The sequence below is a fragment of the Suricata suricatta genome, chromosome 4 (assembly GCF_006229205.1).
Source record: "Suricata suricatta isolate VVHF042 chromosome 4, meerkat_22Aug2017_6uvM2_HiC, whole genome shotgun sequence".
In the NCBI taxonomy this organism is placed as follows: domain Eukaryota; kingdom Metazoa; phylum Chordata; class Mammalia; order Carnivora; family Herpestidae; genus Suricata; species Suricata suricatta.
This window is the reverse complement of record NC_043703.1, coordinates 87810509-87835601: the sequence shown is the minus strand read 5'-3', so window position 1 is coordinate 87835601 and position 25093 is coordinate 87810509. Positions and strand designations below refer to the sequence as shown.

General features: G+C 41.5%; 2 protein-coding genes across 12 annotated transcripts in view; one reads left to right on the top strand and one right to left on the bottom strand.

Moving 5' to 3' along the window:
• EIF5B (eukaryotic translation initiation factor 5B) overlaps window positions 1–12202 on the top strand; it is a 78902-nt gene extending 66700 nt beyond the window's left edge. For all 4 annotated transcript variants that reach the window (XM_029937158.1, XM_029937157.1, XM_029937159.1 and 1 more), the window contains exons 15-24: window positions 1433–1564; window positions 1980–2162; window positions 2288–2449; window positions 3765–3896; window positions 5127–5258; window positions 5376–5452; window positions 5569–5733; window positions 7749–7887; window positions 9702–9863; window positions 10193–12202. In XM_029937158.1, coding sequence (XP_029793018.1) covers window positions 1433–1564; window positions 1980–2162; window positions 2288–2449; window positions 3765–3896; window positions 5127–5258; window positions 5376–5452; window positions 5569–5733; window positions 7749–7887; window positions 9702–9863; window positions 10193–10300 — 1392 coding nt within the window. In that variant the 3' untranslated portion in view covers window positions 10301–12202. The remainder of the gene's footprint in view (window positions 1–1432; window positions 1565–1979; window positions 2163–2287; window positions 2450–3764; window positions 3897–5126; window positions 5259–5375; window positions 5453–5568; window positions 5734–7748; window positions 7888–9701; window positions 9864–10192) is intronic.
• REV1 (REV1 DNA directed polymerase) overlaps window positions 11811–25093 on the bottom strand; it is a 62090-nt gene continuing 48807 nt past the window's right edge. For 7 of the 8 annotated variants that reach the window (XM_029937148.1, XM_029937149.1, XM_029937150.1 and 4 more), the window contains 11 exons: window positions 24214–24434; window positions 23780–23952; window positions 18361–18463; window positions 17109–17262; window positions 16669–16871; window positions 15243–15476; window positions 14105–14225; window positions 13151–13371; window positions 12895–13051; window positions 12539–12641; window positions 11811–12224 (listed from right to left, as the gene is read on the bottom strand). In XM_029937148.1, the coding sequence (XP_029793008.1) occupies window positions 12113–12224; window positions 12539–12641; window positions 12895–13051; window positions 13151–13371; window positions 14105–14225; window positions 15243–15476; window positions 16669–16871; window positions 17109–17262; window positions 18361–18463; window positions 23780–23952; window positions 24214–24434 (1802 nt within the window). In that variant the 3' untranslated portion in view covers window positions 11811–12112. Of the gene's footprint in view, window positions 12225–12538; window positions 12642–12894; window positions 13052–13150; window positions 13372–14104; window positions 14226–15242; window positions 15477–16668; window positions 16872–17108; window positions 17263–18360; window positions 18464–23779; window positions 23953–24213; window positions 24435–25093 lie in introns of those variants that run through there. The other variant, XM_029937151.1, reaches the window with a different exon arrangement.

Below are 25093 nucleotides of genomic sequence, written 5' to 3'. Positions count from 1 at the left end.
GGATGCACCAGTTTACATTCCCACCAGCAGTACAGGAGGTTTCCCTTTTCTATGCATCCTCACTGATACTAGCTATTTATTGTCTCTTTGATACTAGCCATTCTGACTCTGTAGTAAGGTGATACCTCATTGTGGTTTTGTGTGTGTTTCCCTGATGATTAATGATGTTGAGCATCTTTTCATGTGTCTCTTGACCATCTGGATGTCTTCTGGTTGGAAAAATGTCTATTGAGGTTGTCTGCCCATTTTTATTTTGGATTATTCGTGTTTGGAGATACAGCATTATAGATGTTCTTTATATATGTTTGATTTAACTCTATTGGCTATATCATTTGCAAATACCTTCTCTCATCCAATAGGTTGCTTTTTTGTGTGTTGAACTTTTTGAACCTGTACAAAAGGTTTTCATTTTGGTTTAGTCCCAGTCTTTTATTTTTTTCCCTTGTCTTTGAAGACCTATATAGAAAAATGTTGCTACAGGTGATGTCAGAGAGATTACTGCCTTTGTTCTCTTCTAGTTTTGTGGTTTTAGGTCTTACATTTAGATCTTTAATACATTTTAGGTTTAATTTTGTGTATGGTGTTAGAAAGTGGTCCAGATTTTCCTGGTGATGAAACTTGCTGTATTTCTTATTTTTGTTTACTAAACAAAACTATTTTAGAATTCCAACAACATACACGAATAGTCCTAGGATAATTCTAGGATCTCATCTTTTGCAAATAAATGGCTGGTTCTCAGGATCTGGTTTAGAGGATGATGGGCAGCGTGTTACCCCAGAAGTTTCTAGTTTAAGAAGAGCTATAGTTAGGGGCGCCTAGATGGCTCGGTTCGTTAAGCATCTGACTTTGGCTCAGGTCATTATCTCACAGTTTGCCTGAGCTTGGCATCAGGCTCTGTGCCCTAAGCCTGGAGCCTGCTTCAGATTCTGTGTCTCCCTCTGGCTCTCTGCCCCTCCTCCACTCATGCTCGCGCGTGCGCTCGCTCTCTCTCTCTCTCTCTCTTTCTCTCTCTCAAAAGTAAACAAACATTTAAAAAAAGGGGGGTGGGGCACCTGGGTGGCTCAGTTGGCTAAGTGGCCGACTTTGGCTCAGGTCATGACCTCGTGATCTGTGAGTTTGAGTCCTGCATGGGGCTCTGTGCTGACAGCTCAGAGCCTGGAGCCTGCTTCATATTCTGTCTCCCTCTCTCTCTGCCCCTCCCCCGTTCATGCCGTGTCTTTGTCTTTCAAAATAAATAAATGTTAAAAAAATATTTTTTTAATTAAAGAATAAAAATAAAATTAAAAAATGGGCTCCAGTTAGCTGGTTATATGGGCTTTTTGGTAAAATATTTGAGTAATTCACAATCTTCATACTACATATAATATACTAATTAAGTTCCTGAGCATTCTGAATGTTTTCAAGATGTTTCTTACGAGAAATTTTTGTCCAGATTGATAGATTGTATGATTGGAAAAAGAGCCCTGACTCTGATGTGGCTGCTACTTTAAAGAAGCAGAAAAAGAATACAAAAGATGAATTTGAGGAGCGAGCAAAGGCTGTTATTGTAGAATTTGCACAGCAGGTAAGAAAACTCCCCCTTCTTAATGAAGAGCCTATATTGTAGAATCTTTTTCCTTTTATGTTGTCCTTATAATAAAGCCAGCATTTTCATTAACACTGGTTCTGTTTCCCCATCAGTGGCTAGTAATGATCTTCATTCTTTTCCCTCATCCCTTTTTCTTTTTAAGTTAGAAAGCTGATATTTCAAAGATCTGTCTTTTGTAAAGTCTGAATGTTTAAATTTTAAAAATAAAGTTGATTGGGAAAGCAACTACTTTTCTGTGATATACCTAACAGGTTATACAGGGTCATCAGTGTTTTTGAGGAGTTTCAGAAAGACGAGCCATTTGCTTATCTATTGTCTAGTCAGTCATGCTGTTCTGGATACTTCCTTCCAGTTTGGCCTTTTGTAATGATTTTGCTTTTTATGTCTGTAGGGTTTGAATGCAGCTTTGTTTTATGAGAACAAGGATCCGCGTACTTTTGTGTCCTTGGTACCTACCTCTGCACATACTGGTGATGGCATGGGAAGTTTGATCTGCCTTCTTGTCGAGTTAACTCAGACCATGTTGAGCAAGAGACTTGCACATTGTGAGGAGCTGAGAGCACAGGTTATGGAGGTAATGATCAGCTTTTCAGTTTATTTTCCCTTTTGTTTTTAACATTGAGGTCTTGGGTGCGGATGTTTCCTGCTCTAGATTCAGTCAGCACAGTGCAGCATATCCCTTTGCAATTTGCCTCTTAGGTTAAGGCTCTCCCAGGAATGGGCACCACCATAGATGTGATACTGATCAACGGGCGTTTGAAGGAAGGAGATACAATTATTGTTCCTGGAGTAGAAGGGCCCATTGTAACTCAGATTCGAGGCCTCCTGTTACCTCCTCCTATGAAGGAATTACGAGTGAAGGTAAGCGTGGGTGGTAAGTGTTGACACATGGAGACATGTACGGTGTGTGTAAGTTCTCCTGAGGTCACTTCCTCACTTCGAGAGTTGCTTGGCTTAATATGCCCTTGCTCCTCGTCTTATCTTAAATGCCTTTATACAGGAAGGATCATCTGTCAGAGTGGAGATGTGTGCAGTTTATTTACCACTTAAGCTCTCCATGAAAACTGAAGTGTATTATTTTGGTTCTACACTGCTCAGTAGTTTCTTATTAACATTTTTAATTGTGAAAAAACATAAATATAGAAAAATTACACAAAGTATAGAAGACAAGTTTAACAAATTTTTAGGAAGCAGACAAACAGATAAAGAATCAGAACACTGCTGACATCCCGGAAGCCTGTGTGCTTCTTACTGATGTTAGCTCACTCCCCTCCTCTTCACATTCCTAAATATTAAGTGCTTCTATTTTTACTATAGTAATTAATATCTTTTTAAAAAATAATACCTGAGTGTGTGCTTCTCAAAAATCGATATGGATTTTATATACACGGCATCGTTTTCCGTTCCTTTGTATCTGGCTTCTTTTGGTCAAAAAGTACTTTTAAGATTTATACATGTTGCTGCATATAGCTGCTGTTGTTAGTATTGTACTGAATGAATGCATCATGGTTTATGTGTTCTGTTGATGGAAAGTATAGGCTATCTCCAGTTTGAAAAGTTTTGTTATTACTAGCAGTGTCATTGCTACGAATATTCTTGTATTGTCTCTTGGTGTAGTTGCACAAGTTTTTCCAGGGTATATGCCTAGGAGTCAATTGCTGAGTCCTCCAGTTTTACTGGATAAGGCCATGTTGTTGTCTAGAGTGAGTCTAACAAGTTCTACTTTCAACTGCAGTATATTAGAATTTTCATTATGTCACATCTTGTCAGCTCTTTGACAAGATGCTGTCAGATTTAAAAAATTTTCCTATCCTGTAGCTCATGTTTATTAGCCATTTAAATCACTCCTTTGTGAAATGTCCCTGTGTTTCAACATTGTCTGTCTGTATTACATTGACATGGGTGTTGTCTGTGTAGTCAGGATACTATCTGTTAGTGGCTTATATGTATCGCTGCATCTTCTACTCTGTGACTTGTCTTTTTACCTTTTTGTGGAATCTTACAAAACAACAGTTTTTAAATTTTGATTTTGAATTTATCAATCCTTAATGTTTATTGCTGTTTATGTCTAAGAAAAATTTCCCTGCCCCAAGGTCATGAAAATACTGTCTCTCATATCATCTCCTGCTTTTAACCATTTTGAAATAAATGTGAACAAATGTTTTGATCTCTGTAGAACCAGTATGAAAAGCATAAAGAAGTAGAAGCAGCTCAGGGGGTAAAGATTCTTGGAAAAGACCTAGAGAAGACATTGGCTGGTTTACCCCTCCTGGTGGCTTATAAAGAAGATGAGATCCCAGTTCTTAAAGTAAGTTACCTTTTTTTTGTTTTTGTTTTTAATCCTCCCAAGAGTTTGCTGGTGTATCAACATGCTGGTAATAATGAATGAAGCGGGCCCTTTGTCTTTGTGAAGCCTGACCTGGTGGCTCATAGCAAACAGTTGATGCTTTTAGATTACTTCAGTTTGTACAGCCCTGTGAATGAGCATAAGTAATATCATGGAGGCTAGAATTTTAAGATGCACATTTTATTTAAATAAAAAATAAAACAAAAGCTAGAGGCCATTCATGTTTTTAGATATCAGAATATGCAGGGGCGCCTTGGTGGCTTAGTCAGTTGAGCATCCAGCTCTAGATTTGGGGTCAAGTCATTATCTTGTGGTTCACAAGTTTGAGCCCTTCGTTGGGCTCAGCACTGACAATGCAGAGCCTGCTTGGTAGTGCGCCTCCCTCCCCCTCTCCCATACGGTCTTTCAAAAATAACTAAATAAACTTTATATATTAGAATATTCAGACAGAACTTAAGAAAATCTTGAAGTTGTCTTAAAGCTTGTCTGCCTGTGTGAAGGAGCAGATGTCCACTGGAGTCCAGTATAGTCCCACAGAGTCAAACTTGAGTTTATGTACTCGCTTGCCAGAGAGAAGATGGCACTGTTCCGAGCACACGGCTCATCTAGTATGCTGAGACCACTGTTACCTCTTCAGGCAGCACTGGGTCACCTCCATCAAGGATCTGGCCACTTAGGGCCCGTGAGAACAGGGCAGGCATCCCTCTTTGGCCAGTCCCAACTATGTCGTGGACTGCTGCATAGCTGCTGTAGTTATTTCTGGGGAAAATGTCTTCATCCCTAAGGGAGCAGTGACTGAGGAAAAGGAAGCTGAGGTTAGGGGATTTCAGTTAAGGCTTAAGGCAGTCAAGGAGACCCTTTAGGCTAACCCAACACATTACACTTATGTAATGCTTTTTAACTTTGAAAAGATTCTGATGCTCACCCATCTACCTTACTTGCCAAGTAGAACAGAGGTTAAATAGATCTCGACATTAGTAAATCTATGACAGGTGAAGTGTGGGACACATTTCCTATACGGGTCCCAAATCCCCTCCATTCCACTACAGGTTCTGCTCTGCCTTACTTTTTCTTAGACTTGCTTTCATATTTTCAGGTGAATCCTTAATTTAAAAGAGAAACAGAGTCTAATTGGAAGCTGCTGATGGTAGAGATGTATTTACAACCTGTCAAATCTAATTTCTTTTCAAGGATGAGTTGATCCATGAGTTGAAGCAGACGCTAAATGCTATCAAGTTGGAAGAAAAAGGAGTCTATGTCCAGGCATCTACACTGGGATCTTTGGAAGCTCTACTTGAATTCTTGAAAACATCAGAAGTGCCCGTAAGTAATCCTGCCTGACTCTACGGGAGTCTGTGGTAGTCATGGTTTGTAGTGCTGTTTTTGTTTTGTTTTTTTACCTGACACAGGCTGTTAAGCTCAGAAACTCCCTTTCTACAGTATGCAGGAATTAACATTGGTCCAGTCCATAAAAAAGATGTTATGAAGGCTTCAGTGATGTTGGAACATGATCCTCAGTAAGTAATTTCTCTTCTGCTGTGAAGGCTTTCATATTGCCTATTTTCTTCAACCTGTCCTTTGTGACATACTCTGTGTTTCACCAAATGATCTTTATTGTGTTTGCACCTTTCAGGTATGCAGCGATTTTGGCCTTTGATGTGAGGATTGAACGGGATGCACAAGAAATGGCTGATAGTTTAGGAGTTAGAATTTTTAGTGCAGAAATTATTTATCATTTATTTGATGCCTTTACAAAATATAGACAAGACTACAAGAAACAGAAACAAGAAGAATTTAAGTAAGTTGGTGATTTTACTTTGGGTGTTTGAATTGCCAAATACAGGTCTCTCCCACCATCTGAAAGTAGAGCATTCCTGTGAAACCTTCTGTAAGCCAAAATGGCATATAGTGAAGAAGCAGTTACCATTAATTTATGTGGAAAATTAAAAAAAAATTTTTAATGTTTTTATTTTTGAGAGAGAGACAACGTGAGCAGGGCAGGGTCAGAGAGGGAGGGAGACACAGAATCTGAAGACAGGCTCCAGCCTCTGAGATAACTAGCTGACAGCAGAGTCTGAAGTGGGGCTTGAACCCACGAACTGTGAGATCATGACCTGAACTGAAGTTGGAAGCTTAACCGACTGAGCCACCCAGGTGCCCCTATATGGAAAGTTTTTTGAGCACTCCCTTCTGATGATACCTTAGGACAGGTCTTGATAACAGATAAGATGGAAATAAAGTGCAGATGTTCACAGACATCACTCACAGCCCTGACGGCATGATGCTGAGATGTTGAGTGTGCTTCTTGGGATGAAGAAGTTTGGTGGGGCCACTCTGGGGTGCCCACCGCCTCTTAAAGGTTCATGCAAAACAAATGCCAAACAGTTTCCCTTTTCACCTTTTTCCATAAAAGCAAAAATCTTCCTCAGCAGGGACTAACATCGGTCTTTATAAAAGCAAAGTGGTGTCATGGACTTTCAAAGTGTAGGGGATACTTGTATCAAAATGGTGTGTGGACAGGGGAAGCATGGCATTTGCTCACCTAGAAGAGGCTGCATCCTGAAACGATGTTATAAACCATAAATTCTGCCCACCTGAAGCATTCCAGCAGTCTGTGTAGCCTTTCCTTTAATTTTTTAATTGGTAGGTCGGAGTCTCCTTAACTGACTAGGCAGTTGCTAAAATTATCTTGTTGGAGTTCCTTATCTGGGATTACATGGAAGGAACAAAATTAGAACGTGGGAGGTGAGGACATGAAATGAGGCACGGTATTCCATGGGAGGAGAACGTGTTCCTTCAGCAGACCTCACAGCTTGCCCGGTGTAGGTGGCATTGCTGCAGGTGATTGATGAGTTAGCAGTGACCTTGACCAGGTTCCCTCTTGCAGCTCAGGGGAGACAGGCAATGAACCCACGAGAAGTAGGGTAAAGTGCTGAACAGCAGAACAGAGCAGGGAAGGCCTAAATCAGGAGGAAGAGCCATGACCAGCGGTGTGGTTGGGGACAGCTTCTCTCCGTAGGGTAAGCGGAGATCTGAAGGGAATGACGTGAGCCTCCTGGACACACAGGGAGTTGTCTAAGCAGAAGGGTGGCACTGGGAGGCAGCCACATTGAATCTGACAGAGAACGGGAGATGAGGTCAGAGAAGTGGTGGGACTCTGTAGGCCCCGTGGAGGATTTTAAGGAGGCAGCGAGGAGGCTTTTCAGTCTCCCAGTATTCCAGGCAAAACCTGAGGATGGCTCAGACCAGAGGGAGTGAAGACTCAATTTGGGGTACACACTCACTGCCAGGTGAGTATTGGGATTTAGATTGAGACATGTTCCCTTGAAATCATGAAGCCAGAAATGAAAAGACTTTGGTTAAAAATACTAGCTACATACTGTTAAAGCAGTTGAAGCTCATGCTTGATAAGTGGCCTCTTTTGGATCACCTGACTTGGGCACATGGTAGAGAGGTGGCTGGTTTGATGCCTGTGTGGTCCCCAGAGCTGACTGCCTGTGGGGTCCTGTCGAGGTTCTCCTCTCCATCTGAATTTTGGGGCAGGGACTTCACGTGCTCCTGTGATGCAGCTTCTTCAAGACTTGGGAAGTGACAGCACGGAGGGAGGGGATGGGAGGGGATGGCAAGGGGACGACGCACCCAGGACGGGAGCTGGACCATAGTGGACACCGCCAAGGTCCTTCTGCAGCGTCCTTCCTGCTCTTCTGGCACCACCTGGGAGTGCTGCTTTTATCCAACAGAGGAAGCCTCATATTTGTATTTGTTAAGAGTTTAGATTTTTGTCAACTTCAAAAAAATTTTTTTTTCTTTTAGGCACATAGCAGTATTTCCCTGCAAGATAAAAATCCTCCCCCAGTATATTTTTAATTCTCGAGACCCAATAGTGATGGGAGTGACTGTGGAAGCCGGTCAGGTGAAACAGGGGACGCCCATGTGTGTCCCTAGCAAAAATGTAAGTTCTCGTTATACTTTCAAATCATGTGTGGTTTCTTAAAAGCAGTAAAATGGGAAGGCCAGGGGAGGTGACAACAAGCAGAAGAGCTTGTGATTTATCCCTCAACTACGAGTGTTCCTTAATCAGTGTTAATTCTTAGCACCAGGTATCTTGGTGCTTTAGCAAATGAAAATTGCAAGGTACTTTGACTTACTGCCCTTTTGAAATTTTTTTTGAAGTTTCACGCCTGGGGGAAAGGAAAGGATAGGGTAACTAACACCCATATTTCTTTCCTCTAAATTAGCATCATACCTAAGAAAAATTAGCAATAACTCAACAGTCCTCATTTGCATTTCACCAGTTGTCCTGAGTGCCTTTTTCCATTGTTGAGAGAGTAAAAAGCATGAGTCAGGGAGGAGTGGGGAGAGAGAATCCCAAACAGTGTCCTTCCATCCTCAGAGAGCCCAGTGTGGGCTTGATCTCACGAACCATGCAATCATGGCCTGAGCTGAAATCAAGAAATAGACACTTGACTGACTGAGCCACCCAGGTGCCCTGTCCCAAGTGTTTTGAATAATGCCATCTGCTGACCTCCAGGATTCCTTCAAAGTACACTGCGTTTGGTTATTATGGGTTCTAGTCCCAGTAGAAACAGCCCCCCATTCTTTCGGAGAGCCTAGTTCTTTTGCCGCTCATTTCTCAACTTGAATTTGTCTGTTTCCCCCTCATGAGAACAGATACTGCGTGCACAGATGCTCCCATGTGCCTCAAGCCTCACAGCACAGGCTTCCTTACTGTGGCAATGCCATCTTCATTTACTGAGTAAAGTACTTTGGCTGAGGATGGCCATTAGACGCACATCTTTCTACCTTTGTAATTAAGTAACCTCTGGGGTTTGAGTACCTGTGAATATTGTTTCAACAACGTTTATTCCTGTAGATTTAGTAATTGGTTTGTAAAACTGTGAGCTTTTCATTAAGTACTTTATACACAATTAGCTTTTTAAAAAATTTGATGTTCTAATCCATTACCAATATTTTTGATGCCCCCATTTGTCCATTCTGGTCAATGGGAGCCCATTCAAGCTAGCTACTGCAGACCACACTGGACACAGAACTCTTGAAGCATTTTCTTCCTTTCTGGTGCAGTCAGATGCTCTAGGCTCATCGAGTACTTGCCCTGCCCCAGACCTGATTCCTTTAGTGGGAGACGGCACTTAGAAGTCTTCTGAGCACTAGGACTTGCTGATTTTATGCCAGTTCAGTGGACTGAGGTAGACATTTATTTGCAGTGATTACCTCCTGTGTGGCTTTGGCCTCACCAAACTCCTTAGTCTCCTCTGTCTCTTCCTAAGCAGGCAGCAGAATGGTTTTCTCCTGAACTGTAACTGAAATCAGGTTGTTCACAGCTCTCCTCCTTGGAATGAAATGCCAAGCTTGAACCTCAGCCTACACGTCCCACAAGACGTATCCCTGCTGCTGCTCTGACATAATCCCTTTGCTCACCATACTGACCACTCCAAACTCCTTCCTGATTCAGAAGTTTCAGGCTTGCCAGTTCTCTCTCATATGGCATTTGTTAGGAGGCCACTTTTCCAGTTGTCTATAAAGCATATGAATGATCTCCCTTTGTCCCTATGGCTGTCCTGTGAAGGGCACGGGCGGGGGGTCATCCCTGGTTTACCAGTGAAACACAGTGTGATGAGGGGTAAGGGGTCACAGAGCCAAAGATTTTAAACTGGCTCTTGCTCCAGTTTGCATTTCAGCTGTCCAGATTGCAGTGCCTGTGACTGGCAGGATTCCTCTGCTTACATCGCAGTTCTTATTTTACAGTTTATTGACATTGGAATAGTAACGAGTATTGAAATAAACCATAAACAAGTGGATGTTGCAAAAAAAGGACAGGAAGTCTGTGTCAAAATAGAACCTATCCCTGGTGAATCTCCCAAAATGTATGGAAGACATTTTGAAGCTACAGACATTCTTGTCAGTAAGGTAAGTTTCATAGAAGTGGCCCATTTTAGAGAAAGTGGGGGTGAACTCTTCTCTGGTTACCTTTACACAGTAGCTCTGAGGGCTGGAAGTTTGAACTTTTATAGTCCTACAGGACTGGACTCTTCATCGGGGCATGAGCTATAATGTGGCCTTCTCAATTGTTAGTGACTGCTAGGACTTCCCCAAAACTTACTACTCTGAAAGGCAGGCAGGTACGGCATTTGTTATTTTGGCTGCGGAGTAGCTGGTGTCAGCCTTTGGACATGTGCTTTTTTTTGGGCATGCGGTGGTTGCACACTGTTGACCCTATTTATGCCTCTGACTTGCAGATCAGCCGGCAGTCCATCGATGCCCTCAAAGACTGGTTCAGAGATGAGATGCAGAAGAGTGATTGGCAGCTTATTGTGGAGCTGAAGAAAGTATTTGAAATCATCTAATTTTTTCACATGGGGCAGGAATTGGACCTAATATGTCATAATACCACCAACAAAACAAGACAAAAAAATGGAACGATGTACCTGGACACTGCTGAACTTAAGTATGGAAGGAAAAAAATAGGTGTATAAAATGTTTTCCATGAGAAACCAAGAAACTTACACTGGTTTGACAGTGGTCGATTACATGTCCCCACAGTTCCAACGTGCCTGTTCACCTGCCCACTCCTTTCCCCAACCTTCTCTACTGGCTGCTGTTTTAAAGTTTGCCCTAACCCAAATTTGGATTTTTATTACAGATCTAAAGCTCTTTCGATTTTATACTGATTAAAATCAGTACTGCAGTATTTGATTAACCAAGCTTCTGCAGATTTTGTGATTCTTGGGGCTCTTTTGATGTAAGAAATACTTTATTTATGCATATCCTTCCCACAGTGATTTCCCCCCCGCAGCATTCTTCTGCCATATGCCCTTAGGGATTTTTTAAAATAGAAAACTAGGCACTCTGCTATTTCCTTATCTGCTTTGTGTGAAACCATGGTGTAAAGCCTGGCTGGCTGCTATTTACTGCTTGTGTAGTTCTAAGAGTCCACTGTAATCAGCACAATTCTGAACTACCAATAAAGAAAACAAGACATCCACCAGTGAGCTCCGTTAGGCTTCCATGCTAGCATAGCTTCTCTCCATGAGTGAGTCATCAGCTTCGGTGTACTACCTTTGTGTACCAGCACATGCCAACATTAGGATTTTCTAAGATACACTAGAACCAAGATTGATATATAAAAATTCTATGATGCATACATTTCCTGATGTAACAATTAGAAGCACTAAGCCCAAATAGTTCCCTTCCTAAGTTGTTACACAGATACCATGAGTTGTTCTTCTCAGTTACTGAAGTCCACATGAAGATCTATTCCCCATGAGGAGAAATCTGTTTGTATGAGATTAATTCTTCTAACAGATCTCTAGTATCTGATACCTATTTATATAAAGAGCACAGTGTTACAGTCAGTGTGGGGTGTGTGTTTAATGTTCCCAAGTGTTCACTGGCATAGATTTACAAACTATTTTTGAAGTATTACAGCATAACAACCATAGCATAAAAAAATACTTTATATACATTTGAAAATCTATAATTCTTCAATACTACTGAACTATTCTTCAATACTACAATTTCTCTAGGGATGGAGACACCACCGAGCCATCTGTGGGACCTAATTTTCCCAGGAAAAACAATTTAATTATGTGTGTGTTCTAATTTAAAATATGTAAATCCCTCCACTTGGAAGAAGTAAAGAAGGTTTTTCTTTTTTTTTTTAACATGCTCCTGTGTTCATGCTTGGGGACAAAAAGTGATTAAGATTATTTAGAGGCTTTACCCAGAACAAGTAGAGTCCCAGTCTGGGACCTCTCGGGAATTTCAAAGCTTAGCACAGCGCCTCTAACAGTCCTGATTGTAGGGTTCTCAGCCTTTAAATACAATATTTGCTGCCTAAAGGATTCACAAAAAGGAGCCTGTACAAAATATACATACAGTTCTTTATTAAACAACTGTAAACACTTCACTGTAAAAATCCATAAAACTTTATAAACAAACATTTTTGTAAATAGAATCTATGCTACAGTAAAAGAACACAATTATTTACATGCAATACTGACAAATTTGGCACTTATTGAAAAGAAATGTACAAAACACTTGCTTAAAAAGAAATTTAAAATTATAAAAACTCAGAGCATTACTATCATGCACTTTGCAAATACCTCACAAGCACTTATGGCACAGCTAGCGGAGAGCACCCGGCTCCCTGGTAATCTTTATGTTACTTTTAATGTGCTTCCGTAAGTCTGTTGTAAAACCACCTGAACATTGTCAAGAATAAAGTCAAATGCCATATTCCAAACCGATTCCACCGACTGCTGCATCAACCTAAAGGTGGGTTAAGAAAAAACTTTAAGTAAAAAGAATGACTCCTCCTCCCAAGAATCAGTTTAACATCTCCTTTGGGTTTTAAACATTTTTAGGTAAGAATCAACTTTGGCCCAAACCCTAGAAGACTTCAAAGTAATTAGTATATGGTCTTAAACTATATGAATCTTCAATCTTCTGGCAGTTGTTTGGAATTCAAAATAAAGGTTACCCTCTTTTCACTAACTCTTTAGTTAACTGATTGCCCTCAAGTGTCTGTGCCTCTGTGTGAGATGCCCCATTTTGTCCTCTGGATAAAAGTTTTGAATAATTACCTTTTCATGTACTTTATGACTAGATCCAGTTTCTCCAAATCTTTTTCCTCTATTAGGTCAGTACAGTATTTCACAACTTGCAGAATGTCTTCCTCCATTGGATCTAGAGAGGGGAAAAAACTCCAGTAAGGACCAGCCTCTTTGCACGAAGGAGAACTGGGTATCTACAACCACCCCCGACTTCCATCCATCCAACCAGTGGTCTCTAGTATGGAGCGTTTCAAAGGTTAGAAGGTGGCTGACTTTGGCCTACCAGATTTAGAAAAAGTTCTACTTATACAGTTGAGTCTGTTCATGTTCTAAAATCTTAGAATCATTACCTCTCAGTCTGTGGCCGTCACGCCAGTCAAGCCCACCTGAAATGGTAGTTATCCACTCTTTGAGCAAGGTCTTTACGTCACTGAATTCGACAGCTCCTGCTAGGTTGGGTGCCGGGGGTCTCACATGGCCAGACGGCTCAGGCTGCAAACCAGAAGGGCCTGGCACACCTGAAGTAGAAGCAGAGAGTTCTCCCTGTTAAGAAAACAAATGACAAAAAGTGCTATATTTACATAATACCAAGCACATTAATATGATAAAAGGTCAAAGTTTAAAAAATAAGAAAAGTATTACCAGACGTTTCTCAGAAGCAAGACCTTCAGGTTTCAGAAACCCATCAATTAACTTCTGGGGAGTCGCACAGGCCCCTGGCAGAGTTTTCACAGGACTATTAAGCAACTTGTTTTTCAAAGGACTCTGAATCTTTTTGGGGGAACTGGCAGGATTTTTTTTCTTGTTTCGTTTCTTTTCTTTCACTGCTGCTGGTTTTAGCTGATGTAACTGATTCTTTGGCACTAAAAGAGGATGAACATGGTATCTTCAACAAAGTATGTCTATAGCTGCTGCCTGTGCGCACGCACACACACACCAACACAGCCCTCTTACCAATGGAAGCAGTAGCCTGATCAGAGCACACCCACTACCTGTGCCCCCTTTGGGGCACAGCTTATCTATAAAGGGGAGACCATAAAGATTAGAAGAAAACCCAACAGTTCAGGCATTGTTGGAATGCATGTTCAGAACCCTTCATTCAGATTTTGTTTCAGTTTTAAACCTACACTCTGATCAGTCTTGACCTAGTCAAAAGATTTTTGGTAGTAGTTCAGACTTAAATTCATTCATTCATTGTATTCATTTAGGAGTGTGAGCGTGCAGGGAGACAGAACCTAAGCAGGCTCCATACTCCGCACAGAGCCACTGATGTGCCACTGATGCAGCACTCGGTCCCACAACCCTAACATCATGATCTGAGCTGAAATCCAGAGTTAGATTCTCAACCAAATGAGCCACTCAGGTGCCCCCAGACTGCTTTTAAAGTAAAGCTATTTAAGTCAGTTACAGACAAAACTCCAACTAGGACTAGGACAACACTTACCTGTACCGTATATTTGCTCTGCTCCAATACAAAGAGCTCTTAACATGATTAGCAGCTAGATGCTGGCCATTATCTACTACAATAATCATACCCCACCAAAGACCTCATTTCTCTCATCTTCAGTTGTGTTACATGTCCTTTCCCACGCTTACCAGATGCAGCAGCCGGCTGCTGGTGAGCGGCATTCTCTCCCTGCCTTTGTCTTTGATCATATGCTGCCTTCAGCTCCTTCTGAAGCTCCGCAGGAAGGGCAGCAAACACCTCAGGGTCCACCTAGTGGAAGGTTCAAAGTCAAACCTGAATTGATTCCCTATTTTTTCAAAAAACAGAGATTGTTTTCAACTCCTGCTTTTCTGAACTTTAATGAATTCTTAATAGATCCTCAGTATTAAAGCCCATTAAATCTTCACAAGGGTTTAGGATGAGAATAAGAAAATTCTGAGAATGGACTTAAAACACACCCCCAAACCACTACAGAACCACCAGGGCAAGAAGCACCACTAGAAAATGAGAAGCTGGGGCGCCTGGGTGGCTCAGTCCGTTGAGCTTCTGACTCTTGATTTCAGCTTAGGTCATGATCTCACAGGATGTGAGATCAAGCCCTGTGTTGGGCTCAGCACTGACAGCACAGAGTCTGCTTGGGATTTGCTCCCTCCCTCTCTGGGCCCCTCCCTTGCTTGCACAAACTCTCTCTCAAATGAACTTAAAAAAAAAACACCACCACCACCCAGAAGCAAACCCAAGAAAATGGGCTTATGTGGAGTATTTTCTTTTAAAAAAAAAAAACACCAAACCACCAAACTTCGATGGTCTCTAGTCTATGATTATACATCTCCACCTAGTCATTTTTTTTTTAAATGTAAATGAAGGAGGGGCAGAGAGAGAGGGGGACAGAGGATCTGAAGCAGGCTCTGCCTTGACCGCAAAGAGGCCAACACAGGGCTCAAACTCATGAACTATGAGCTGAAGTTGGACCCTCAACTGACACCCAGCCACCCAGGTGCCTTGCCTTCACCTGGTTATTTAAAATGTGGCCCAGTGGTCTTCCCTAGCCAAGAAAATAGGAACATCCATTCTGGATGGAAATTTGAAGCACCTATATACCATCTCTTCCTCCTCCTCCTTTCTGTGTCCTTTGGGTGATGTAGAAATGAGTCTGTCCCTTGGACCCCAATGGATATGTTGTAAGATACCATGAGTTTAGGGTCCAAAGGAAAAGACAAAATGAGATCTGCCCTGAGCTGGCATAGGATGGGAGAGCATATGTAGGGTGGAAGGTCTCTAACTTACCTGTGAAAACGCCGGCAGGGCTATGACATTAATTCCTGCATCACTGTTAGATTCTTGAAGGTCTGGTATTTGTAACAAAACTGTCCCAACAGGTTGTGGCAAAATTCCTGTATTACAGCCATTTACTGGCTCTTTCTTTTTGTCGCCATGCAGCTCTCCTTGCTGAACAGCACATACTTGCTCTACTTGTTCCCGGAGATCAGGTGGAAGTGCTTCTAGAACAGACTGATCGAGCTATAAAATACCCCATGAGTCTGAAGTTAAAGCATGCTCAGTGGTGCGAATGTTAATGTATCACTTTAATTTCAATTTGATCATCTCAGATAATGAACATGAGGTATAGAGAAGCAGGCTAGGAAAGGCACAGTTTTTGGAATGCCTCTGGCCTTTTGCCTTTAGGGCCTCAGTAGTAATGTGGAGTCTGAAGAGACTATTGTACAACTACAGGTGGTACCACTGATCAGGCAAGTCCAAATATACTCCTTGTATCTGTACTGCAATGGCGCAGAGCCTTTGTTACACTTGGATCTCAGACTCCACCAAGGGCAGGGACAATGCCTATGGGGTATGTCAAATTTTTGGAATGGGACAATGGAGTCCCGGGTCAGAACTTCACCTTTCAGATGACTATCCGCCCCCTAAATACAAAATACTTCTGGTTCTGACAACAGCAAGTTAGAAAAAAGGGATTCTAGAAACTAACCTTTCTTTGGCTTACATACCAGAATCGTCTGCCCACTGGTGCACTTCCATTTAGAAATGAAATCCCATAAGCTGGGTAGGCCAATCTACTTTGCCAAGAACAACTATTTTTGGATAACTCGCCAGCAACTGCGACCTACTGCCAGCTGATTACAGCTGTCCCTTTCCCAGACTCACAGCTGGCGTATGTTTCCTTCAGCCTCCTACTGCTCAGTGAAGCAGAGAAACGGACTTTCCCCAATATATACTGAAGTGCTATCTTAACCTTCCAAGGAGCAAAAATTCCAACAGCATTCCACATTTACAGCCCACACCAATGGAATTACTAGCTTACGTTAGGAGAATCATTCACTCTGCACAAAGAACAGTCTGCAAATGCTGCAAGAAAAACCTTGGATGTGGACCCCTGCCGATGATCACAGAGTGATACTGCTGAATCGAGTGGAGTCCCTGTGATTACCGCTGCTACAAAGAGGTACAGTGGGTACTGATGGCATGTTCTCCGTGTTCTACAACTTGCAAGAATTGCAGATCTTTCAAAAGCACCACCTTTCACCTTACCTGACAACTATCCCATATGGATTTCAAAACCCCATGACCCATCCCTGACCTACCTTGACAAGTAGCCCTCTCCCCTTTTCGGCTAAGCCATTAACTAAAAATGTCATCCCTGCTTTAAAACTGCTTTGGCACTAACATCACACTCAGAACTATAAAAATATACCTGTGAAGGTGACGGAACCTCTATACTCAGGTTAAGTCTTGATTTTAAACTGATGGGAGCATGCAGACCATTCCATTTCCCCGAAGACTCAGATTTGCTAGTAACAGGATTGACACTCGATGTCAGATGTGTAGAAAAAGATGGCAAGAGAGTGCAATTTCTAGAGGCAGATGATATTTCCAGATCCATAGCAGCCAGAAATACTGAAAGTATAGAAAACATGTAAAGTAGCTTCTTCATACCATTGTGGACGGGATGACATGGATTACTTTAATCCATTTTAAGTAAAACAAACCTATATTATTGATTCATCATAATCCAGAATGTCCCTTTGTTTCTTAAAAAGTCACAGAGCCATGCCAGACAACTGTTGTTATTAACTTAGCCTTCCTAAGAATCAAAGCGGCATCAGAGCAAGAACCACACTGATGACCACTGACCTTCCTTGTGCTCTTCTTCAGTGGATTTCTTTGCTTTCTGAACTTGGAAAAGATCCAGGACAGAGTGTGACCCACCAGGAAGAACTGACGGACGACTGGGGCATGCAGAAGGGTCTGAGTTGGTCGGAACCAACTGATTCACGTGAATCCCAACCTATAACCAGAGTTGAAAATGTGTTTCCAGGAAAGCTAAAGCAAGAGTATGAATTCAACTAAGAAAAATTCTCAGCTATTCCTTTTTAAGAAGATCTTCTGGATCTATTTCTAAGATAAAAGATTAAATGAAAGTATTCAAACAGCCTTCTACATGATCTATTAAACTATCTATATGAGCTAGAAGCAGTTATTCACCTCAATCTTGGAGTATCCACTTCTAGACAAATATACTGTAACCACTTCAAAATCAAAAAATCCAAAAAAGTGTAATACTACGTCCCACTGAGGTTCTAATCAACTAAATTTTTTTTAAGATTAAAAAAAAAAATCCTATAGGGGACAGTCTACTTGGCAACCCTACTTCATTAATCATTTTTCTGTTTAAAATGAAGAACTTTGCAAACTCATGGGTCTGGGGGGTGGGATGAGCAGTGCTCTGGGTGCACCCTGGGCTCTAGAACCCTAAGCCCTCCCACACCACCACCACGCCTTCCTGTGATGGTTTTGGTCATGTCTGGCTTAGTAATTCTTGAATACTTCCACCAATACCCACACCAAAAACTGCTTTTCACTCACATATGTGAGCACACATACAACGGAACCTACAAAGGTTAATCCTTAAGAAAATTAAGGTTTTTACATTTTTTTAATATCCTCTCATCTATCCATCCCAAAGGCATGTTTGTGGTGGTAAATTCTCCCTTCCAGAGCATCAACAGACAATGGAATACATTTTGGATTAAAAGGGACCACAGTCCCATCTACTTCTAGGGGAATGAGAACTGGAAGCAGGATAATGTATGTAAAATAAGCCCTTGATTAATTGAAAGACACTACAAAAATCCAAGATACAAAATTATTCTAGGCAGACAACAAAGAGTTTTCAGAACATATTTGACTCTTCTCTGAAAAATGACAAGATCAGGTCGGATGAGAAAGTCCAGAGTTTTTCAGTTTCTATTCTCCTGGTATTATATCAAAGGAGCTGAAAATCTGCTCTTAAACCTACTACCCACTGCCATGACCATTCTCAGATCAAGCCTTAAATGAGAAAAACATTACAGAAAGTCAAAATTTTAAAATGTTATACACTTACCCCTCTCATATCCGATATATTTAGTTTCATTGTGTGAAACATGTTTAGTGTAGCTTTTCCAATTATCTTTGCACTATCTGTTGCCTGGTCGAGAGTTATGGTCCTGGAAGTAAAAGAATTAACTTTAACAGAACAAAAGCTACATTCCGTACATATTCACTAGTACCTCACCAGTACGGAACAGTTTAAAGAGATGCAGGAAAGTTGTAAAGAAAGTGACAAAAAAGTTTGAATAATTAAGCACTGAAGATAAACCTTAAAAATGAACCTGAGAGTCCTCCTTCAAGGAAGCCAGTAATACTGACAGCCGGTGTAACCATACAGAACCCTGGGACTTTGAGATACAGGCTAATGAAGACCTGGCCAACTAAAAATAAACTGGAAAACACTTTTTAAAAAGATGTAATTTAGTTAACACATATATAAATACAAACATTATGTTGCAACTAAAGCATGAATATAAATACGAAGTTTTAGATTCCAAGAAGTTTTAGGTTCCAAGACTATCTATGTTGAGGTACAAAAGAAAGATAAACCCCCTGTGCTACAGTTCTTGACTCTATTTTTATTATGTCTGAAGTAAAGCCACTACATAATCCAACATGGGAATATGTGCATGACAGTTCTTTCTCAGAGGCTCTAGAAATCAATAAAGAAATGCATGAACAGCAATGACAAAGGAAACATGGTGGCATCCTGTCTAAAATCCAGCAGGACCAGAACGAACAACTTTAGATCTTTAAGAACTCCAGAAGGACAGAAGACAGCATTATTAGGTGCTAAAAACTATTTTTATTACATTTATTTTCTCAGTACCATAAGGACATTATGTACATCCATGAAAGGTACTAGTTTTTTAAGGAAAATATTTCCATTGATTTGATACCTTAATTACATTTATTTCACACAAATAAATACAGAAGAACTTAAAAGATTTTCAGTAGACCATGGTAGTTTAAACCAAGGTTTATATATTTCCAGAACACCACTAAATTGTCTTGAAATGCCTTTAAATAATATAAACTCCTAAAAAACAGAAATGGGAGAGGAGATAAGCGCAGAGGACAAATGTTAACCGTAATTCAAAATACTGAAAGCACCTATCAGTAAGTAGTAAATTACCAAATATGCCTGCTAATAAATGCCTAAAGCAAGACAACTTTAGATAAGTCAACTTATGCTGCAGAACCTCAGAAACACTCGGTCAAGTACCAATGAAAGGGCTGAAAAGGGACAGAGGGTGTGCACGTACACCACACCCACAGATCGCTCCTCTGTGGGGACTTCCTACAGGCTGATGTCGATGCTGAGAGCCCGGGGACACCATGCATGGCCAAAAGGAGAGGGAGGCACCTTGCTCAAAAGCAGCACACACTCTTCCCACCCAGACTGCCTACGGAGGACCCCGAATGCTGGCTGCCATCTGCACGTGTGCTCACCACTGTAGACAGGAGACGGGAGGATTTCATGGGGTGTGAAGTCAGATGGATAGTTGGAGAAAAGCTCCAATATAAAAGCAGTCAAAACTGAAAGGAGGAATTGGAGAGACAAATCACAAAGAGAATAGAAGAGTATTTTTTAAATGTTTTATTTTTATTTTTGAGAGAGAGACAGACAGACAGCATGAGTGGGGGGCGGGGTGGGGGGGGGACGACAAAGAATGTGAAGCAGGCTCCAGGTTCTGAACTAGCTGTCAGCACAGAGCCGGAAGTGGGGCTCAAACCCACAAACCATGAGATCATGACCTGAGCCAAAGTCGGAAGCTTAACTGACCCGAGCCACCCAGGCGCTCTGAGAATAAAATATTTAAGAGATAAGAGATAATAGTGCATCTGTGAAATAACAGATGCTATAAATATTTAAACATCCAAAGAATTTTAAAAAAATACTCAGAAGTTTAAAATGTTGCTAGAAATAATAAGTTAATACTGAGAAAAGTACCTGGAACAAGGATAAAGACCAAATAAAATGTCAGAACCCGAGTAAAAGAGAAAATCTGTAAAATTCCAGAAAGAACAGATCTGTAAAGAATAGGCAATCAGAACAACACTGGGCTTATCCAAAGTAATCATGATAAAAAAGAGGACAATGGAATCTTCAAATGAGTAATTTCTAAGTACAAGTTACAACTTATAAGTCAATAAAACTACTGAGCACAAGATGAGGATAGACATGTTCAAAAACAATTTACACCCACGAACTCTTTCTCAATAGATATGAGGAAGAGGAGACCAAGGATCCCACAGAGATCGGAGGACACCCCATGACTCCCACTTTGCAGTAGGTCTTAAACTAACCCAGACTGCATTCATGCTGGAGGGCCCCAAGAAAAAAGGTCAGACCAGCTAACTGACTGGTGGACTGAAACACATGAAGAGGGAATTTGGGGATAAACTCAGTGGCCAATTCACAAAAAAGGGAATGAGGTCACAGTGGACTGTATGATCATCCACAGCGTACACATGGCCACAATAACAACACTGTCAGGGGCAAAGGAAAGTACACGGGAAACAGCAATAGGCAATGGAAGAGAAGGAGTGCAAGGGACTGTGTGTGCATACAATTCAAATTAAAAACATATATACGCCAATGAACTCCAAGGGGGAAAAATGTCTTTGCCCAAAAGAAAACTTAGTAGAAAACTTTTCCTCCATGATAATCAAGCCACAGATCTCAACGTACATTAATATGGCTCTTTGACATAGATGCATGACATTTAAAATGCGTCCTTTCTCTTACAGTATTATAACCTATCAGAGTCTGCGAGGCACAGGATTGCCATGTAGCTTTTGATCAGGGCCCCTTACAAGAGGTAACAGGATCACGGACTGTGGAGCATCACTGCTTAACTCAGCGCGACACGACTTCGGTGGGGACACAGAAGGCGCCCACAGCCTGTTTCTGTAAAGAGAGAGCAGATCGCCTGTGCTTTGTGGTCCCTCTCACATAGTCTTCAACGTTTACAAACTTTCATAGAAGAATCATTCTTGGCTCACAAAGACCCAAGGACGGATATGGCCCACAGGAATTAGAGGAAATACAGAGTCAGTGTTAAAATATTTCATAATCCTTCACTTAAAGCCTTCCTCAGGCAATTATATGACCACCAAAATGTTAAGTTTAAGTTAATGGCTTATAACTGATCTGCATGTTGCATTTATAAAATTTATTAAAAAATTTTTTAATTTTATACATTTTTAAATTTATTAAAAAATTTTTAAAAATTTATAAAAAACATCTGCATGTATTTATAAAATTCTAGTTGTTCTGATTCATCATGTGTTCTTTTTCATGTATCATCTCATCCAAAGTCAGTATTTTCAGGGCACAGCAAAATGTATGCTTTACTACCAGCTTTACACAACAGGTTTACTCTCTATTTTTGAGAGAGAGCGCGAGAGCGAGCCAGCGTGTGAGCAGGGGAGGGGCAGAGAGAGAGGGAGATGCAGAATCCGAAGCAGGCGCAGGCTCTGAGCTGTCAGCACAGAGCCTGACGCAGGGCTCAAACTCACAAACCATGAGATCATGACCTGAGCTGAAGTTGAATGCTTAGACTGAGCCAGCCACTCAGGCGCCCCTACACAGTAGGTTCTGAGCAGTCCTGGGGCACTAAGAGTCCTCATCTTGTTAGAGACAAACACTGAAGTATCCGTGGGAGAGATGAGAAGGTACAGGAGAGTCACTTCAAAACCCCCGGGGGAAGCAGGGGAAGGACGGGGTCAGAGGGGCTGGCGGCAGCAGCTGGAACCGGGTAATAGGTTCACAACAGTTCTATTACTTCTACTTTTAAATATGTTTAAAGTTTTCATCATAAAACATTTTAAGTTCAGGACAAAATGGAACAAATACCAACAACAGCAAGCAGATATGTGCTTACAAAAAAAGGCTGAATGTTGTCCTTCAACTGGGGGGTGTGGCGGGGGCGGTATAGTATAATTAGTCCTAGTTTTTTTTTAATGTTATAATTACATTTTTGGAGTACCTGGATTCTCCAGAAAGGATTAAACAAAGGCTGATTTGCTTACTAAGATTAGACAGAGTGAGCCCCCAGGTCCTGCTGATGCACCAAAATATACAACGCTAAGTCAGCAGAAGACATTTCAAAGGGCAGACAGGACAAAAGGATACTCTACTGCCAGTTCTCTTTCCAAAGAGAAATTATTTAGTTTTTGGATGATCCTTTCCATGCACCTTATACAAACCAAGTTCTAGGTTACATTCCCAGAAAAGGTATTAATAAACTCGATCTGATTTTCCCATAGAAATGATGAGGAAAAAGACCATGATTGCACAGTTGAGGGCCTCATAACCAGCTTGTTAATGAAACGACCACTAACACCGTATTCAGCTAACACGGCTGCATCACAACGTTTATTAAAACAGGCCAAACGCAGGGGCGCCCGGGCGGCTCAGTCAAGCATCCAACTCTCGGTTTTGGCTCCGGTCACGATCTCACGGTGTGCGTTCCAGCTCTGCGTCAAGCTCTGTGCTGACGGTGCGGGGCCTGCTTGGGATTCTCCCTTTGTCTCTCTCCCTCTGCTACTGCCCCGCTCATGCTCGCTCGCTCTCAAAATAATAAAAAATAGGTAAATATAATAAAGATTACCAACTACATGAAAAGGTATTTTGTAAACATGCTGTTTAAAGTGTAATTTCTAATCCCTGTTTTCCTGGTGAACAAATGTGTGAGTGACAGAGCTGGACGCCGCCGGCACACGCGGGCGGTCCTCTGTGACCCAGCAACCCGACCACACAGCAGATGCAGCGTCCACGGCTGGCAAGAACGAACCCTTAACTCAACTAAACAGGTTTTTTCTAACACAATTCCTTATGCGTGGCTCTCAGGCCCAGAAGTCTCAGAGCTTTTTGGTTGACCTGACAGATGAACCCAATAGTGTACCATGTGTTCTAAGATGGCAGCACACAAAATCCCATATTTTCATATTTCTCACCAACTTCACATGAAGTTTTATGTCAGCGGCCCTCACATTTAATAAAAGGGTGTTTTAAATGCTTTCTACCGGTTTTCAGAGACTACAATAATCATTTCAGGAACAGGAACTACACTTCCCTAAATAAAGCAAATGTCTCATTAAAATCGTTTCTAAATCACTGTACTGACCCCTCCCCTCCAGGGCCCTGTCACCACTCACAGCCGTCACCACAGTGGCACGCCTCAGCCTTTCCCTGCGCTGTCCGTGCACCGAAGCTGGGCACACAGGCTCGCGCGGCCAGCCGGACCCAGCGCAGGGACACAGCTGCAACGGCCTTGGGCCGAGGCCGGCGCTGCCGCGCGCCACATATCCTCAGAGTTCAGGGATCGGTAGTCACACCCTTCCTCGGTTTTCTTCACTTTCTATTAATTGTATGACCTGCGCCAAAATATCAATTATCCAAACTCCTTTAAAGATAAGCTTACCTGGTGATGTTATCACAAATCCCATGGCCTCCGAATTTTGCAGTTTCCACAGGGGCCCCAGGCTTCCGTACCATGATTTTGAGCGTCAGGCGTTTACCCTTCATGCCAGCAGCCTCAAGTCGTCGCTGAATTTCTTCTGAGAGATTCAGAAGAAAAGCTTCTGCTTCTTTTGGCTATGGAGAGACAAACAGAAGATCTCCTATGTTATTTTCCTACATACCAAACAATTCTCAAATGTTTTCACTTTCAAAACCAAACATACATACTATTTATATTCAGCTAAGTGTCTATTAAAACCAAACATTCTGCAAGCCACGGAAATAGCAAGAGTGTAAAGTCTTCACTTCAAGCATCAAGAGTCTATGGTCTTAGCTGGGAGAGAGGAGACTAAGTGAAAAGACAGAGTAAATAAATGGATAAAACTCATTCAGTACCTGGGTAAACCTTATTCCATAGTTGATCTCAGCTGAAATAGATTTTCTTTCCTTTTCAGTTCGAACTGGTCTATCATCCAAACCACGGCAGAACCTATAAAGCATCTGACCTGTTTTAGGACCAAACTCTTTTTGGAGTTTTGCCATGGTCATATACTGCAAGTCTCCACAAGTTTTAATTCCCAAAGATGTCAACTTGGATTCCATCGAACGTCCAACTCCTAGAAAAGGAGATATGTATACTTCTTTAATACTGCACATAACCATTAAAAACAGTTCAGCAATGTGAAAGAACTATTTTTCACCCAAAAACCAGTTTCAAATAATTTCCCTTAAAATTTTTAAGTGACAAAGATTAAAGAATTTTTTAGTGCAAATGCTAGTAAATGTATTTCTAGAATCTACTTCTCAATCTTAGCTCCACATATAGGTGAACCTTCTCAAAAACGTGTAACTAGGTAAGTTCTCAAAAGAATGCCGTCTTTATTACGGAGTAATATTAAGACTTCTATCTTATCACGGAATCAACCTGTTTAAACAGGTCTATAGTATGACCTACAGACCTGTGAGGGACTCACGGATGTTAGGAATTCTATGATTTCAGAGACGGCCAAACCTCACAACCTTCAGCATCACTTTCTATGAATGTAAACTAAAACGAGAACTCACGAGTCCAAACCTAAAAACATTATTGCTGTCATACTGGACAAAGTGATCTGGGGGTAAAGGTTCGTCCCTAAGCAAAGTTGGCAGTGAGGACAAGATAGATTTCTTTTATCAACAGAGAGGATCTCCCTGAAAAGGACTCAGCCTTCCTGCATGTGGCACGGTCCCTGTGTCCTTCTCTTCCAAATGCAAGGTTTGAGCCTCACCTGGAGGA